Genomic DNA, 17,504 nt, shown 5'->3' on the forward strand with positions numbered 1-17,504 from the left:
CTTCCCAACGGATCTCACAATCCACTCCCTTCAGCACCCAACATCCTCGCTGGCACACCGCCTCATGTCCACCCCTTCGAAGCTCAGCCTCCTCGCTAACCCATCGCTCGGTGTCTGCTCTGATATCATTTATAATGGTATAAGCTCACAACGGATCTCACAATCCACTCCCTTCAGGGCCCAACATCCTTGCTGGCACACCGCCTCATGTCCACCCCCTTCGAGGCTCAGCCTCCTCGCTAACCCATCGCCCGATGTCTGACTCTAATACCATTTATAATGGTACAAGCTCACTACGGATCTCACAATCCACTCCCTTCAGGGCCTAACATCCTCGCTGGCATACCGCCTCATGTCCACCCCCTTCGAGGCTCAACCTCCTCACTGACCCATCGCCCAGTGTCTTAACTCTGATACCATTTATAATGGTACAAGTTCACCTGACAGATATTATCCTCTTTAAACTTTTTACAACGCATTTGCCAGGGAGAAGTTTCCACATACTCGGTTCCATCTCTAACCAATCTGGAATCTCACAAATAGGACAAAATCATTACCAAACCTTTTCTTTCTTTCAAGGCAATAATTTTAACAGTGAGTGGCGATCGGAAGGTTGGCTACTGTTCTTGTTTCCCAGCTGTGCCCAACTTCCAACTTCCAAGTACCAAATAACATAGGCATCCAAAGCAAGAGGAAATCAAAGTATATATAACATTAATTTTCTTTTCTGGTTGAAAGTTTAAGCTATATGAACCAGTTGTAGAGCAAGTTCAACACAACAAAACAAACAACGAATCATATTGTTCATAACAGCTATATGCTCATCTTCAGTACAATAAAATTACTCCCTGAGTAGTGTGTATGTTTTCTCTGTTACTGGATAGGTCTCCTCGAGCATCGAGCAATCTCAATCTCATTGATAGCGTTGTAAAGACGAGTGGGGTATTGTTTGAACTAAATTCAGGAACAATTACTCTTGCTGATGGAACAGAGACAAACTGAGGAAGCAATGAATATTGAGAAACAAAAACTAAAATGAACTCCATTATCTCGAGAGAAAAGGCTTCACTGATTCTACAACGACCTGTTCCACAAGAAAAAGAAATAACTGAATTGTCATTCTTTAGGATTGTAAAATGGTTTGGTTTACAGACACGGATATCGGCCATAAATGTTGCGGGAAGATCAAATGAGTAATGAGCTTCTGTAAACGATCAACCGACTTTGCGTAACAACTTAATCGAGATTTATTTAAAATATAAAACCTCAATTTAAGCAAGCAGAAAAATAGTAAAACAAAATTAGATGACATGATAATCCATGCAGCATATAGCCATGATCTATTGACAGTAAAAAGAAGCTGAAATGCAATGTCAAAGCACATGTTCGGCGACCCATCGAGAAAAGGTTGATGCTACTTACCCTCCCATCATAGGACAGTGATGCAAAGATCCAAGGCTCACGAGAGCTCCAAGCAAGGCCTTTTAATTGGAAATTAAAATCAACCAATCAGTTTTACCCACTGGATAAATATATTGAAATAATAAGGCTACAGCAGTTACCATAAACACTGTCTTCGTAGTCACTGTAAGAATGCAGTAATGGATCAACTGGACATCGTGGTGAATCAATCGTCCTGCTCATAAGTTAACATGAAGCATTAGCATAAACTTTAAAGAGAAACAGAAAAGGAAACATCCTAAACAAAAAGATGACCTTTCAGATTTTAGTTCACCATCAGACATGGATGCTGACCATAAGTTGACAGCCGAATCAGTACCGGCACTCTGCAATCGCCGACATTATGTCATTGACTCAAAGATATGTCGAAAAAATGAACGAGCTTGTACTAAAAAATTATTTCACTAGCTAATTAACTAAGGAATTTGATTGTCATACAATTAGTCTAGAACTTTATATGAAATTTAGAATTAAAAAAAAAAAAAAAACGGCCCCAGACTTCACAAAGGAAACTGACACCTTCAAATTGGAAACAAGTATGGGAGAGAGAAGTATATAATGCAATCTAACAAACATGGACCGAACAGTAAAATGGATCAGAAAAAATAACTATATCAAGAAATGGAGAGGAGAAAACGAGAGCGAACCAAGATTAGCCCTTCAAATTCAGGATTACAACGAACAGCACATGTCCTGTTGAATTATTAAATACAAAGGATCAAAGTTAAAACATTTAACTTGACCCCAGAACAGAATTTACTGTTCAATAACATTCTAGGAAAACATGGACTATTTAAAAAGATACCAGTGGGTATGCCCAGGAAGTTGTTGGATCGGGACTTTTGGCTTTCTAAGGTCCCAGATAGATATTCCAGTTTCATCCTCAGCAGTTACCTGAAACAAGGGAGTTTTATTAATGCAAACATGGAAAACAAATACAAGAAATGCTGTGCAAACACTAGATTGAGACATAGAAGAACGAAACAGTCTGTCATTCTTATGAACTTGTAAAAGGACTCCTCCTTTTAAGCTCATGTACAGCTCAAATAGTCTATAGTACATGTCCAGAAAAGTGATGGATAATGACTAAACTCATAGAATGCAAGTAAAACATCAGACATGATAAGTTACGTAGGTTAAGACAAGCAAAGGATGTTCAGGAAAGAAGCAAATGTTAGAAAACATCCAGATAGTTGTGATTATATACCACTAACGTGACAGGCATTCAGTGCGGATAGGACAATTAAAGATGTTTTACTGATAGAAATTGTTACGACTTACAGATTAACCATTCAATAGGTCTGTACGCTGTTCCCACAAGAAAAAGAAAGATCTATACTCTATCTGGACTACTCTCACAATTTTAGGTTTCAAGAAGAGAGAGAGACAGAGAGCGAGAGAGAATTCTCACAATTTTCGCACTCTCCTGGGTCTCACAAATGTCAGATACTGACTTCTAACTAAGCCAATTAACATTGGCAACTCTAACTTGCTAAATTGACCCCAACAATAACAGTGAAATTCAGCAAGTCACCACCCAAAGTTTTCTTGATAACAACATTCTAGTTACGGCTCTGTTTGCTAGTGACATGAGGTTAATGATTCTAGTATAATTTTTTTACAAGAGCCTTTTCAATTTGCATTCACTAATACATAGAAGAGATTTCAAAATTTGTTGCTCTTGGAAAAAGCCGAAATAAATATTAATCTTTTAAAAGCGAAGCCTTACAAGCAAATGTTTCTTTTTGGGGTTGTAATCCACGTTGCGAACATACGCAGAGCATGCAATCGAGTCTGACTTCCTGCAATTAACTTCTCATAAGCCAATTCAAACTTTACCAATCTATTTTTTTAAAAAAACAAGCTTTGATCAAGATAAATGAAAAAAAAAAAAAAAAAAAAAAATACAAAGGCATACCAATACAAGTCCACCAACAAAAGACCCCCCTTCCCCCCCACAACTAATTACAGAAACGGAGCCCAATCCAAAAAAAATAAAGCCAAGTTGATAATTACGAAAACCCTATTAACGGATGCCCACATAAATGTATTTAAATTGCCTCCCAAAGCTCCTCATTTGAGACTCTCTATTACGCACCAAAACCCTACTGAATGCATCCTCTTATTTGAAAAATGATAAAGATGTGGAAACAAAGCACACAAGGGTCTCTCATCCACCAAGAATCTTCCAAAAAATAGGTAATCGAATTATCCCCAATAAAACACTTGACAAATTGAGAAAACAAAGGAAAACCTCTCCATCCTCCTAACATTCCCACAAAAAATTCTCATTAACCTTTCAACGTTTTTACTTACCAAGACAGGCATCCTAAAAATGGGCAGATAGTATATGGGGATTGAATCAAGGTACAAAACTTATCAATAAACAAAATCTATGATCTTATAAAATAAATTATTAACAAACTCAAAAATTTTAATATAAAAGGAAGAAGGGCCTGGAATTCCTTTTTCTTCAACTCATGGGGGGGTGGGGATGCGGTGATTAATTAATGAAGCACATTTCATTTCTTCTCAACACATTGAAACATATAAAAATATCCCCCCTAATATTCGGGTACACAAGAAGCTCATGTACCAAGATAAGCACAAATAGATTGAAAACACATACAAAGTACATGCATCATCTGTAAAAAACATAAAGCATAAACGATAACATACTTCATTGTCCTTAAATCCCAAAATTGAACGGATGATTCACTAGTTGCTGCAATGGCATTTGAATCATGTGGATCCCACGTTCCTCCAGACAAATAATGAAGCAGCCCAGCTGACTCCTTCGATTGTACCTAGATTGTAGTAAGCCCCAAATGAAATCATCACATAGATTTGAAATAAATTGCTACTATCTGGTTGATATGACAAATGAAGTACACATTATTACAACCTTTATTATATTAACTTTCACACGGCAAACTCTTTCAATGGCATGAGAGAAACCAAAGGATACTTAAAGAGAAGCTCTTAGTCAATTTCATGGTGCATATTGCATTATAAGAGTCAATTTCATGGAGTTCTTTAACCAGTCTTCTTTACAATTATAATTCCTTTATGATATACCCCAATTGCAAAAAATAAAAAACAAAAAATCTGCAAATCTTTTGGTGTTTTAAGATTGATTCCTTAACTTAGCTTTTCTTGATTAATGAATTCTCTCTTATCTAAGAAACTTATAGTTCTGAACCTTAACCTACCCGTGCATATACTAACGGGGTACAAAAGGGAAAATTGCTCAACATAGGATCCAATCATCACACCACACAATTTCTATTTAAGTCTACCTGAGCAATCTTTCTTGAACAATCCAAGCTCCATAGTAAAATATTTTCCTCGTCAATGCTGATCAGCTTATCATGTCTTCCAGATGGCCACCAAAGAACGCTGTCCAGCCATCTTTGTTAGGAAACAGAACCCAAATTTGGGAGTGCATGAATTGAATTACCATACGAAACAAGTTCATACGGGTCTAGCAATAGCAAATAAGTGAAAAGAAAAGAAAAAAAATTCAGTAAAATTCAGAGAAACACTTGAAGGTTAAAATATCAAAGAGAATTACATTTCAATGAGCATAAATCTTACTTGAATTAATTATTAGAAGTAGAAAAAAAACATTGATTTGGTATATCTTCTGCATTTACAAAATATGAAATTCAGATAGGCCAAATGCAGTTGGACACAATAAGAAAAAGAATTGCATCCGACTATCACTCACCAATTGATCTTACTAGCATGTTCATCAAGGGATGTAACCCGTTCCAACTGAGGAGAATTCAATTCACCATATAACTCAGGGATTTGCCATATTGCTGCCCCAAAGTTTTCACCTTCAGAAAATGGAAGAGAATCAATCAAAGAAAAGTGGAAGCAAGAACAGGACGTTTTCTATCTGAAAGTTATTCGACAATCCCCACGTTCTGTAAACAGAGAAGTTCTATGCTAAATGCTTAAACTCCCTCGCCTAATTCCATCAGTGACTTCCCAGTTCATCTAAAAGTAGAAATACTATAAGAAGAACTAAACCAATCCATGCATAGTCAACATGGCAACTTATAAAAATGCGGTATAGAAATCAAGACAGAAAGTTGAAATCGAGAAAGCACGGAAAACTAATTAATTACCAGTGGAGAAAACGGTAGAGAAAATGCGCTGGTCGAAGGGGCAAGACGCCAGGTCCCAGATCTCATTGGGGTGAGAAAACAAACCTTCGCATATAAGCTCGGATCCACTCGATGAAATCCGAATCAAATGCACCTAATAGACTTGAATTGCTTCAGATCCATGTAAAAAACAAATAACAACAATCATGCGACAAAATAAATCAGAGAAATTGAGCGTAACCTCATTTTCGTCCTTGAGACTGAGAGTGCCTGTGATGAAACTGGTATGATCAGTATCTGCTATGACATCGGCGATGCACCGAGCCTGGAGTAGAGCAGAATTTCGAGAATGGGAATTAGGGTTTAAGCTTAAGGAGATCTACATGATTTCAATAACATGAAAAATTTTGACATCAGAAATTGAACAACATTGACCTGGTATTTCAGCCCGTAGCCGATGCCTGATGAACCACCTTGCATGGCGGAAGCGACAGACACCATAATCAACCACTCAACGATGATCAAATGCTAATGCACTCATGAAATTGTAAGCAGGAGCCGCGTCCTAATGGTTCATGTCCGGTTTTGTCGATTTTTCTTCCCTTTCTGTTTCGGTTCAAGGTTCAAAGATGTGGAAGGAAAAGTCTTTTTCTTCTCCCACTTTTTTTTTTTTTTTTTTTTTATTTCTTATTTCGATAAAATTCTCCATATATATTAGGGGTGTACAGAGTCCGGTTGGGTTCAGGTTAGTATTTTCTTTACCGTTTATAATTATGGGTTGAATTGGTAACCCAACCCAACCTCAAACTTTCTCACAACCCAACCCAACCCAACCCGGGTTAGGTTGTCAAATTTTCTTTTTAGGTTGGTTCGGGTTGTCGGATTGTCGGGTTGAATGTACACCCCTATATTCATTTCAAATAAATTTTTAACCAATCATTTCTATTTTGTAATACAATATAATATTAAACATAAAAATTCAAATTTTAATAATAATTCGTAAATAAATAAACTATTATTGGGCGTTTTGGAAGAAAGAAAACGAGGGAATGATAGAAGTATTAAAACGCATACGTTCAGAGCTCGAATTAAAATACGAAGGGGGTTGAGAGTTGTTGTGGAAGATGGTCGAACGATTTATGTGCATAAGGGTAACATTTATGAGGTTGAGTTGTTGATTTGGGAAGGACCAAGACGAGGTGTCGTAGAGTTGAGAACTACAGCTCTGTAGAAGGAATCGTGAAGAGATATCAATAAGGAAAAATCGAGCGTAGGACACAAAGAGACCAGAAGCGTCCCTTATTTCAAAGAGAGGAGGACGGGTTATTCACATTTCATTTGATGGTCAGAGGCAAATTGAAAGCTAAGCAGTTGTAATTTTAAGGATTCCCGAGAGGGAAAAATAGAGATATCTCCTACGTTAAGCGTAATATGTGGAAGCATCGACGTAATTTCATAGAGTCATTCTGTAGCAGAACATGAGCTAGATGAAGGAACGGGAAGACCTAGGATGTAGAAGATCATAACACGAGGGCTATATATCCACTTATGCGGTACTTCATTGGACGATATATATATAAGATCCATATGTATAGATATGATCATCTACATCCAGAAAGTCATATGTTTTGGAAGAAGCTTGTATGTTTATTTAGAGCTATATAAAGCCATGTATGTTGTATTTGTAAGGAGACTGGGAAAATATAGTAAAAGAAGCACTATGTAGTTTAGGTTGCATGTAGAATCATTCAAGCTCGACATGATCAATCTTGCTTGTGGGGTGATTCGAATCTCAAACAATGTTCTTGCCTTGAGATATTCGATCAACAAGGTAATCCGAATCTTACTCCCCTTGCACATATCAATTAGCTAGAGCAGAAGGTGCTGTAGCGAATTGCAAAAGAGGGGAAACCGGCCACATTAAAATTACCTTCTGGGAGATATCCAAAAATTGCTCAGCAACAGTCGAACAAGTGAGGAACCCTGGAGGAATTCTGCGGGGATTGCGAGTTAAAGATGCATGAGGTGCGTGGACTTAACTCGTGCATGTAACTGTGAGTGGCCAAGGTGCTTGGTGCGTGGATGGTGCATGTCCAATCCCAGTTCGTCTCGTTCGATTGGTTTTGAATTAACGTAACTCGTAAAGAATAAATTAATTATTTTTGTTTTGATATGAAATGTAATTTTAATGTGGAGAAGTGGGAGATAAGTGACGCGGTTTTTGGTTTGGTTCGTACATATCTGTCATGTTGTGTTGCTATTGAGTTCACGCGTCCTCATAATGATTTGCGCCCTTTGTTTGCCTTGCGCTGTTACCTTAAACTATCAATTTAATACTCAATTGTTTGGTTGGTTGTAGGGCCTTCATTTCATATTATTATCATTATCATATCCATTTTTTGTTTGGATTTGTTTGAATTTGTTGGTTGCATTTTGTTTAAATTTATTTGGATCCAAGGGATTCTTTACGATAGGCGTGTATAATCTCAATCGAAATTACTGTCTTGTAGATCGTTTTTTTTTTTTTTTTTTTTTTTTTTTTTTTGTAACGACTGATGTCTAAGATTTGGAGTTAAGATTTGACACTTGATCTGAATCTTGGACATGGGTCGTTACAAATGGTATCAGAACGGTACCTTTCTCATTAAAATGTGGTTCGGGGACGAACTAAGGTGGAAGTTAGTGGGCATGTGAGACTCATGTAAAACAGGGATACATGGATGAAGTGAGATCAAGTCTGAATGAGAGTGATCCTGAGGATAGGATGATTGAGAAACGTGAACAGTGGTGAGTTCATGTGAGTTTCATTCTTAGAAGTGAGGAGTAAGTAACGTGAACTAACAGTCAAAGCCCACCGCTAGAAAATATTGTTCGCTTTGGCCCATTACGTATTATCGTCAGTCTCGTAGTTTTAAAAACGCGTTTATGTATTGTTCTCAGTGGCACACCGCTCAATGTCTAACTCTAATACCATTTATAACAGCCTGACTCCACCACTAGCAGATATTGTCCTCTTTGGCTCATAGACGCATTTTAAAACCGTGAGGTTGACGACAATACGTAACAAGTTAAAGCAGACAATATCGACTAGTGATGGACTTGAGCTGTTACACAACGGAATGCCAAGACCATCAAGTGTTAAATCTGAGATAGCTACTCTCATTACCCACTTGTCCAATTCTACGCTCGTTATCTTTATTGTTCTCTCTATTAGAGCCCATAGCTCTAGCTATAAACTATAGCAGCTTAGCAATCAGGTCGGTCCCATTCAAATCAGTTAAGTTATAAGCTCGATAACGAATTTAATATTAATATCGAATCTATCAAACTTTTTATCTCCACAACCATTCACAATCTTTTAAAAAACCCAACAAATTCCATCAAATCATATTCTTTTTAGAACGTGCATGAAAAATGACCAAAATAAACGCCCACATGTTGCAGTCTTTACAGCAACAAACAGCCAAACACGCCTTAATCTTCCCCCTAACACACCCCATGTGCCCTTGATCTGTCCCTTCTCTACCTTCCACATGCCACCCTCGCCCCCTTCCCCATATATTTAACGCTCTCCAATCCAATCCAATCCAATCCAATCCAATCTCGACGTCAAAGCTCCGATCAGTATGGTGGGTGTTTTCCGCCGCTCTCTTTCTTTCCAGCCGGGCTCCGCCGCCGCCCGTCACCCGAACCCCCGAATCTCCCGCCATCTCCGATCCATTAGTTTACCATGCAGATCCCACCCCTTGATTTCTTCCCTCAACGACGAGATCGCCAATCTCAAATCCTGGCCGTCCACCGACCACCGTAACGCCGCTTGGCTATGCAGTGGTCTCAACGCCGTGAAGCTCGTACATGCCTATCTCGACGACATACTCCAACTCCCACAATCACGCGAATCAATATGTCGATTCTCGACATGGGTCGAAAACGTTCTAGAAGACTTCCTTCAATTCATCGACGCGTATGGAATCTTCCAAAGCCTTGTCCTCACCTTCCGAGAGGAGCACGTGGCGGCGCGTGTGGCCATGCGGAGAAATAACGAGATGAAATTAGACATGTACAAGAAAGCCCGGAAACAAATGGGGAAAGAAACAACTAAATTGGGTTCGGTTGTTCGAGTTGTGATGGTAACAGAGGTTCCTGAGGAGGAGCTCGCGGTGGCGATTAAGGGCGTGATGGAGGTGACAGGGATGGTTTCGGTGGCGATGTTCGAGGGGATCGGGACGTCGTTGGGATGGAGACGGAATAGGTGGATGAGGAAGGGGAAGAAGGTGGAGAATGGGATATTGGAGTTCATGGAAGTGAGTAACAATGGCGATAATGAAGTGAAGGTGAGGATGGAGAAGATGAAGGATTTGGAGGAGTGGATTGGAAACATTGAGAATGTGACTGAAAAGCTCTTAAGAACTTTGATGAACACTAGGGTTTCTATACTCAATGCTCTCTCACATTAACTATTCTTTTTGTTTTCTTACTATTATAAACAAAAGGGTATTTTAGTCTTTTTTTTTTTCCACGAAACGGGTTCGTCGGGATAGACTTTTGTCGAAGCAGTTACCATTTTGTAACCTGAGCTACCTCTACCAACCTAAAGATAAGCTCGATTGAGACGTTTATGTCGATACGAGCGTAAAGCGTCAAGTGAAAGCGATTCACTAATTTGTATACTGACTAGTTTGAATGTGCCACCGAGACATTATGACACGGGAAAAAATCAATTTCCTAAGCATGATGCATGACATGTGTGTAGTCATGTTTAAATTATTTCCATAAATGCTTATTTACAACGTTTTGAGAGCGTATTTGTGACATTTGACATTCAAGTGATTTTGGTATATATTTGGTAGGGGTGTTAACAAAATTTGATGACTTCAAAAATTTGATCAATCCAACCTAACCGGTATAGTTTGGGTTAGGTTGGGTTGGATTATGAATGTGATGTCCCACGTTGGTTGGGGAGGAGAATAAACCACCATTTATAAGGGTGTGAAAAGACGCGTTTTAAAGCCTTGAGGGAAGCTCGAAAGGGAAAACCCAAATAGGACAATATCTGCTAGCGGTGGATCTGGGTGGTTATAAATGGTATCAGAGACAGACACTGGACGATGTGCTAGCCTTCTTGCTATTCCCCGAAGGGGGGTAAACACGAGGCGGTGTGCCAGTAAGGATGCTGGGCCCAAAGGGGGGGTGGATTTGGGGACGTCCCACATCGATCGGAGGAAGGAAAGAGTGCCAGCAAGGACGTTGGGCCCCGAAGGGAGGTGGATTGTGATGTCCCATATTGGTTGGGGAGGAGAACAAACTACCATTTATAAGGGTGTGGAAACCTTTCCCTAAGCAGACGCGTTTTAAAGCTTTGAGGGGAAGCTCAAAGAGGACAATATCTGCTAGCGGTGGATCTGGATCGTTACAAATGGTATCAGAGACAGACACTGGACGATGTGCCAGCCTTCTCATTCAGGCGAGACTCCATAAGCCTCATTCCCATCAAGAACTTTATTCATGTCGAGCAACTGGTTTTCGATCTTTACCAATCGATTAGTCTGGAATTTTCGTAGTTGTTTTGCAGCAAACATGTTTGATTACTGCAATCGAAGGAGTCAACTCAGCTTTGATACCACTTGTCACAATCACACTCTTATGGTAGCGGGACAACGATTGTGCGACACTTGTTCTAACCTAGCGAGCAAGTCAACCGTGTGAAAGTTAGACTTTGCGAACAATCTTGATGTATGGTTGAGCCTCGAGTCACGTTTGAGAAAAATATTTTAGAAAATTTAAGCACAATGATTAGCCTGGAGTTTGCCTAGTTGTTTTGCAACGAACATGTTTGATTACTACGATTTAAGGAGTCGACTTAGCTCTGATACCATATCACTTATCACAATCCACTCTTGTAACAACGAGATAATGGTTGTGCGACACTTGTTCTAACTCAGCGAGCAAGTCAACTGTATGAAAGTTAAAATTTACAGACAATCTTGAAGTATGATTGAGTCTTGGGTCACGCATGAGAGAAATATTTAGAAAATTTAAGCACAATTTAGGATGATGTAACAACCCAAGTCCACCGTTAGCAGATATTGTCCGCTTTGACCCGTTATGTATCACCGTCAGTCTCATGATTTTAAAGCGCGTCTACTAGGGAGAGGTTTTCACACCCTTATAAAGAATGGTTCGTTCCCTCTTCCAACCGATGTGGGATCTCACAATCCACTCCCATTAGGGGCCTAGCGTGCTCGTTGGCACACCGCATGGTGTTTGATTCTAATACTATTTCTAACAATCCAAACTCACCGCTAACAAATTTTATCTACTTTGGCCCGATTAGATCCCATATCAGTTGGGGAGGGGAACGAACAATATCTACTAGCAATGGGTCACATCCTCTATAATACATTTTGGGACATTTTAACCCTAGTAAATATAGACATAATTTTGATAAACAATTATACATTCGTATCAACACGACAAGAATAGTAAAAACCTAACTATATATAAAAGCAAGTAAAAAGGGTTTGAAACGAGCACTCGACTACTCCATCATATTTTATATGATTGGCCGTTGACACAGTAATAATGGGCAACACAACAGCATCAGACAGTAAAAAGGTAAAAAAAACATATACTCTCCACCCCTCCATGCTTCCACTTCTAACCTTAAAAACACAAAACAATTTAAAACCAAAAAGTAAACCAATCCCACTTCCACTCATTAAAAATAAAAATAAAAAGAAAAATCTCTTCTTTTTAGGCAGTAAAATGACCATGCTATCCTTTTAATTCAAATTCCAATTATGCTCTCCTTTTTACCTTTTTTACCTTTTTACCTCTCCAAAACCAAAACGCTCCAAATTTTATTATGCTAATCCAACGGCTCCCTTATTCATTTTTACTGTTACGCCTTATTTCCATTTTAGGGGCTAAATGGAAATTCCACAATTTTAAAAACCAAAAAATCTAGGGACCACTCTGCAAATAAAAAAGAGACGTTATGCGAATCCCGCCAACATTCCCTTTCTTCCCATTAATTGTCCCATAAAACTCGAGCGTTGGAATTCCGATTCCTTTTGTAACTGCGTTTCTCTGCCGTTTGAGATTTGGGAATTTTCCGGCGATGGGCTGCGCTTCCTCCAAGCTCGACAATCTTCCGGCGGTGGCTCTTTGCCGTGACCGCTGCAAATTCCTTGACCAAGCTCTCGTTTTTACCCATTCCCTTATTGATTCCCACTCTGCTTATGCTGATTCACTCAACAAAGTCGCCTCCTCTCTCCGCTGTTTGTTTGACCAAGATGGTGAAAGCTGCGGCGGCGGCGGTGGCGATTTGAAATGTCCTCCTCCGCCGTCTGCCGCTCCTTCATCGGAGCGATTTGATTCTGATTCTGATTCCGACTCCGATTCCGATTCGGAATCGGACGACGAAGAAGATGGGTGTTTTACACAAGAGAAACCACGATCTCCCCAGATTGGAAACTTAATGTTCTCGAATTACGATTCGGCGAGGGGACAACCACCGCCGCCGCCGCCGACTGGCTCATCATGGGATTTCTTCAATTTCTTCGAAACCTACGAGAGATACGAACAACCCAATTTCAATTGGGACCGTGAAGGACAAGATCAAAAACCAGGAACAACAAGAGTTGTAACGAAAAAGAAGAAGAAGCAGAAGAAACCGCCGGTGGTGGCTCCGCCGGAGAAATTAAACCAACCGGAGAAGAAAATCGATGAATCGAAAATGGGTGTTGTGGATTTAATGAGAGAAATCAAGGGTTCGTTTGAAAAAGCATCTGAATCCAGCAATTCCATCTCCAAGCTGCTTTCTTATGGCCAAAGAATGAGTTTCTGCAAAGGTATCGCCTTTCTTCTTCTCCTCTGTAATTTCCTCTGTTTTTCATGCTTTGATTGATTTCTTGTTTCCATCCATGGCGGCTAAGATTCAAGAACAAGCTCTCGAGGGCTGCTATCTACCTTGAAGAAGCTCTGTGTTTGGGAGCAGAAACTGTACCTGGAAGTGAAGGTTGTTCTTTTTTAACTAATGGGTTCATTTGATTCCGCCATTTTTATGAAGCTCTGTTTCGCCATTTTTATGAAGCTTTGTTTCTGAGATTGTTTATGAATTGGGTTTAGGCTTTGGAGAGACTGCGTATGATTCTTGAAAAGAAATGCCGGCAGCTGAAGAATTTGGTGGAGAAGAACGCCGATGATCGGAAAATTGATTCTGTTCGTAGCTCGATCAGAAATTTATCGATCAAATTGAATGTTTCAATTCAGGTGGTTGATCGGATTTCGATCACCATTAGTAAGCTGAGGGATGAAGAATTCTTGGCAGAAATGAATGAATTGATTCATGGGTATGGATAATATTCAAATTTTGAGCCTAAAATCATTGTCTTTTTGAATCTCATTATTGTTCTTCGTGTTCATAGATTACAGAGCATGTGGAAAGCCATGTCGGAAGCTCACAAGCAGCAAACCCAAGCATTAACGGACGCCAAACCCTTTGAATCAGTCCTCAACGGCGCCTTGGACGACGCGCATCTGGAAGCCGCCATGGATTTAAAGCTCGAGCTCGAGAATTGGAGATCAAATTTCGTGAACTTAATCGCCACGCAAAAGGATTGCATCAAAGCTCTCAACGGTTGGCTACTCCGGTGTCTATTACACGAACCCGAGCCGGAAGAAACCCCGAATGGCGGCTGTCCGCCGCCATTCTCTCCGGCGAGAATCGGTGCTCCTCCTGTATTCGTAATAGCGTACCTCTGGTCCGACACGGCCGACAAATTCTCCGACAAGGATGTCTCTGAGGCTATACAGGGGGTGGTGTCGAAGTTGGATGAGGCGCTGGAGCAGCAGAGTTGGGATTTGCAGAGATTGTCGTTGGGGAACAGAGATTTGGAGAAGAAGATTAAGGCGAAGAAGATGAATCAAGAAATTGAGGAGAAGACAACGGCGGCAGTGGCGGCGGTGGCGGCGGGGACTGTGCATAAAGTGGGGAAGTTTAATGGGTGTGAGATTCAACAGGGGGTGAGGCAGGTTTTTGTGGGGTTGACGAGGTTTTGTGGGGACTCCATTACAGCATACGAGGAGCTCTGTTCTTCAGCCATAGCTCAGAGCCAGCCAGGTCCGCCATAGCTGCAAGCTTCTTCAAGCATTCAATTCATTTTTCACAGTTTTTTCTTGGTGGATTCATTCAAATGATTCGTTTATTATTTGTATTTGATTCTTTATGGGTTTATGATTAATTGGTAGCATTGATTGATTATGATTTTGGGTGAGCGGTGAAACCAGTAAATATGGATCCATTTCTTTGTTGGGAAGGTGACTTTTGGGTTGCTTACTTATTGTTCATTTTGACTCATTACGTATTGGCGTCAACCCGAAGGATTTAAAACGTATTGGCTTGTTCTAGAGGTTTCCATACCCTTATAAGGAAGGTAGGATCCACAACCCACCCCTTAGGGGCTAGCATTCGAGGTTTCTACACCCTAATAGAGAATGTGGGATCTCACAATCCACCCTCTTAGGGGTTAGCGTTCTCATTGGCACACCGCCCACAACTGGATTTGTTAGCCTCAAGGTTTTTAGGGGCTAGCATTCGAGGTTTCCACACCCTAATAGGGTGTGAGACTCACAATTCACCCTCTTAGTGGCTAGCATTTGAGATTTCCACACCCTAATAGGAAATGTGGGATCTCACAATCCACCCCCTTAGGGGCTAGTGTCTTCGCTGGCGCACCGCCCACAACTGGCTTCGTCATCCTCAAGGTTTTTAAAATTCGTTAGCTTGTTCTAGAGGTTTCAGAACGTGGGATCTCACAATCCACCCTTTTAAGGCCCAGCGTCCCCGCTGGCACACCGTCCACAACCTGGCTCTATCGGCCTCAAGGTTTTTAAAATAAGTTGGCTTGTTCTAGAGGTTTCCACACCCTTTTTAAGAAATGTGGGATCTCACAATCTCTGTTGGCACACTGCCCACAACTGGATTCGTTAGCCTCAAGGTTTTTAAAACGTGTTAGCTTGTTCTAGAGATTTCCACACCTTTATAAGGAACGTGGGATCTCACACTTTACCCCTTAGGGCCCAGCATCTCCGCTGGCACACCGCCCACAACCTACCTCTCATACCATTTGTCATTTATAACAGCCCAAGCCCACTGCTAGTAGATAATGTCTTATTTGGGCTTTTCCTCTCTAGCTTCCCCTCAAGGTTTTTAAATGTGTTTACTAACCAGAAGTTTTCGCATTTAAATATTTCGTTTCCCTCTCCAATCAATGTCTCACGTTTAATAAAAACATTATCATACATATTCAATGAATTATAGAAGATATGTATGACATAAAATTGACAAGATTGAAAGAAAAACAACATTAAAGCTCTTTATTTAATTTTTTTTTTCTTGTTAAAATTAGTTGAAACATTTAGTAAAACTAAAAGTTTATCATAAATTTGATAATTGAAATTTGAATAGAAATTAAAAACATGTTTCGAAATAATTTTAAAATAGTTAAAACTACTTTAAAATATTCTTGAACGGTCGAAACAAACATGATTTTTTCAATGATTAAAATGTTTTTTAGCCGTTATAAACCTTAAAAAGTGATTTTGACATGTCTTTAAGGATCATCAAAGAACAATAAAGACTTAAATTTATGGTCTAAAAAAATATTAGAGGTGTTCATAATTTATGGTCTAAAAAAATATTAGAGGTGTTCGTATGATCCAATAACTTGACCAACTTAGACTGCCCAATCCAAATCACAAATTTTTGTTGGGTTGAATTTTTAGAAAATTGAAAATTCGAGTTGGTTCGTGGGTTGACACTTTTTTGGTCGGATCCCAAAAATAGGGTTACAACGAAATCCAACTCTATTATACTTTTAAGAAACATTAAGATATTTGACTTTTGTAACCGATATTAGTGATGGAAAATTAAAAATTCGGGCCAGTTTGTAAGTTGACATTTTTCTGGTCAAATCTCGAAAATAGGGTTACAACCAAATCCAACCCTATTCTACTCTTAAGATTACTATGAAAATTAAGAATATTTGACGTTTGTAATTGATGTCAGTGATACATTGTGACTTGTGAATTTTTGATATTTGAGATTTATGAGATTTTAGTTGTATGATTTTTTTAAAAAATAATAATAAATAATAAGAAGGAACAATAAAACAATCCAACTCAACCGGAAAATAAAGAGTTGAATTGTGAACTCCATTCAGATTATTCGGGCCAAAATAATTTTCTACAACCCAATCTAATTTAACTGTATGTACCCTTAAAAAATAAATATTAGACGTGTAATTATTCAATGACAATGATAGTCTTTTAATAATAATAATAATAATAATAATAATAATAATAAAAAAGCATTTTGAAGATATAAATATTTGCAAATTGGTACGTAATGGTATTCATGATTCATGAGATAAAGATATTTATTGATAAAAAAAAAATACTTTATTTGTAGCTGTATTATTAAAAAATATATAATTTATAAAAAAATCAAATTATTTATTTAGTATTATAATTGGTGAGATTTTTAAAACATTTATTTATTTATTTATTTGCATAAAATTTTAGTTTTTTTTTTTTTTATAATTGAAAATTAATTTTTTTTTAAAAGGTTTGAGACATGTTTTTTTAAGGAATACAGTTGTGACGGCTCAAGTTCACTCTCTAACACATGTTAACTTTTTCGGATTTTCCTTACGCGTAAGTTTATGTTTAGCAAATATTGTACTATTTGGACTTTTCTTCCGCCCAAGCTCATGCCGAGCATATATTGTAGTCTTTGGGCTTTCTTTTTCGGACTTCCTTTCAAAGTTTTTAAAAAATGCATCTTTTGAGCTTTCTGTCCGCACAAGCTCATGTGCAGCAGATATATCCTCTTTGGGTTTTCTCTTTTGAGCTTCCCCTCAGTGT

General features: G+C 39.0%; 3 protein-coding genes across 3 annotated transcripts; 2 read left to right on the forward strand and 1 right to left on the reverse strand.

The window, feature by feature from the left end:
• Nucleotides 1–689: 689 nt before the first annotated feature.
• LOC111806133 (WD repeat-containing protein DWA2) lies at nt 690–6,180 on the reverse strand. Its single transcript, XM_023691494.2, has 13 exons — nt 6,012–6,180; nt 5,818–5,901; nt 5,598–5,730; nt 5,192–5,303; nt 4,761–4,860; nt 4,141–4,268; nt 3,191–3,263; nt 2,267–2,355; nt 2,109–2,154; nt 1,717–1,787; nt 1,563–1,636; nt 1,423–1,481; nt 690–1,084 (listed from the first exon to the last, which is right to left on the reverse strand). The coding sequence occupies exons 1-13, from the start codon at nt 6,075–6,077 to the stop codon at nt 1,046–1,048; spliced, it is 1,074 nt and encodes a 357-aa protein (XP_023547262.2). The 5' UTR covers nt 6,078–6,180; the 3' UTR covers nt 690–1,045.
• A 3,001-nt stretch (nt 6,181–9,181) lies between these two features.
• Nucleotides 9,182–10,656, forward strand: LOC111805543 (uncharacterized). The gene has a single exon (XM_023690652.2). It carries the CDS (start codon nt 9,203–9,205, stop codon nt 10,031–10,033), a length of 831 nt encoding a protein of 276 aa, XP_023546420.2. The 5' UTR covers nt 9,182–9,202; the 3' UTR covers nt 10,034–10,656.
• A 2,001-nt stretch (nt 10,657–12,657) lies between these two features.
• Nucleotides 12,658–14,841, forward strand: LOC111805065 (uncharacterized). Its single transcript, XM_087128149.1, has 4 exons — nt 12,658–13,429; nt 13,514–13,596; nt 13,707–13,930; nt 14,006–14,841. The coding sequence occupies exons 1-4, from the start codon at nt 12,697–12,699 to the stop codon at nt 14,709–14,711; spliced, it is 1,746 nt and encodes a 581-aa protein (XP_086984275.1). The 5' UTR covers nt 12,658–12,696; the 3' UTR covers nt 14,712–14,841.
• The last annotated feature ends 2,663 nt before the right edge of the window (nt 14,842–17,504 follow it).

Source organism: Cucurbita pepo, chromosome 11 (assembly GCF_057944985.1).
Source record: "Cucurbita pepo subsp. pepo isolate OVF chromosome 11, ASM5794498v1, whole genome shotgun sequence".
NCBI classification, from domain to species: domain Eukaryota; kingdom Viridiplantae; phylum Streptophyta; class Magnoliopsida; order Cucurbitales; family Cucurbitaceae; genus Cucurbita; species Cucurbita pepo.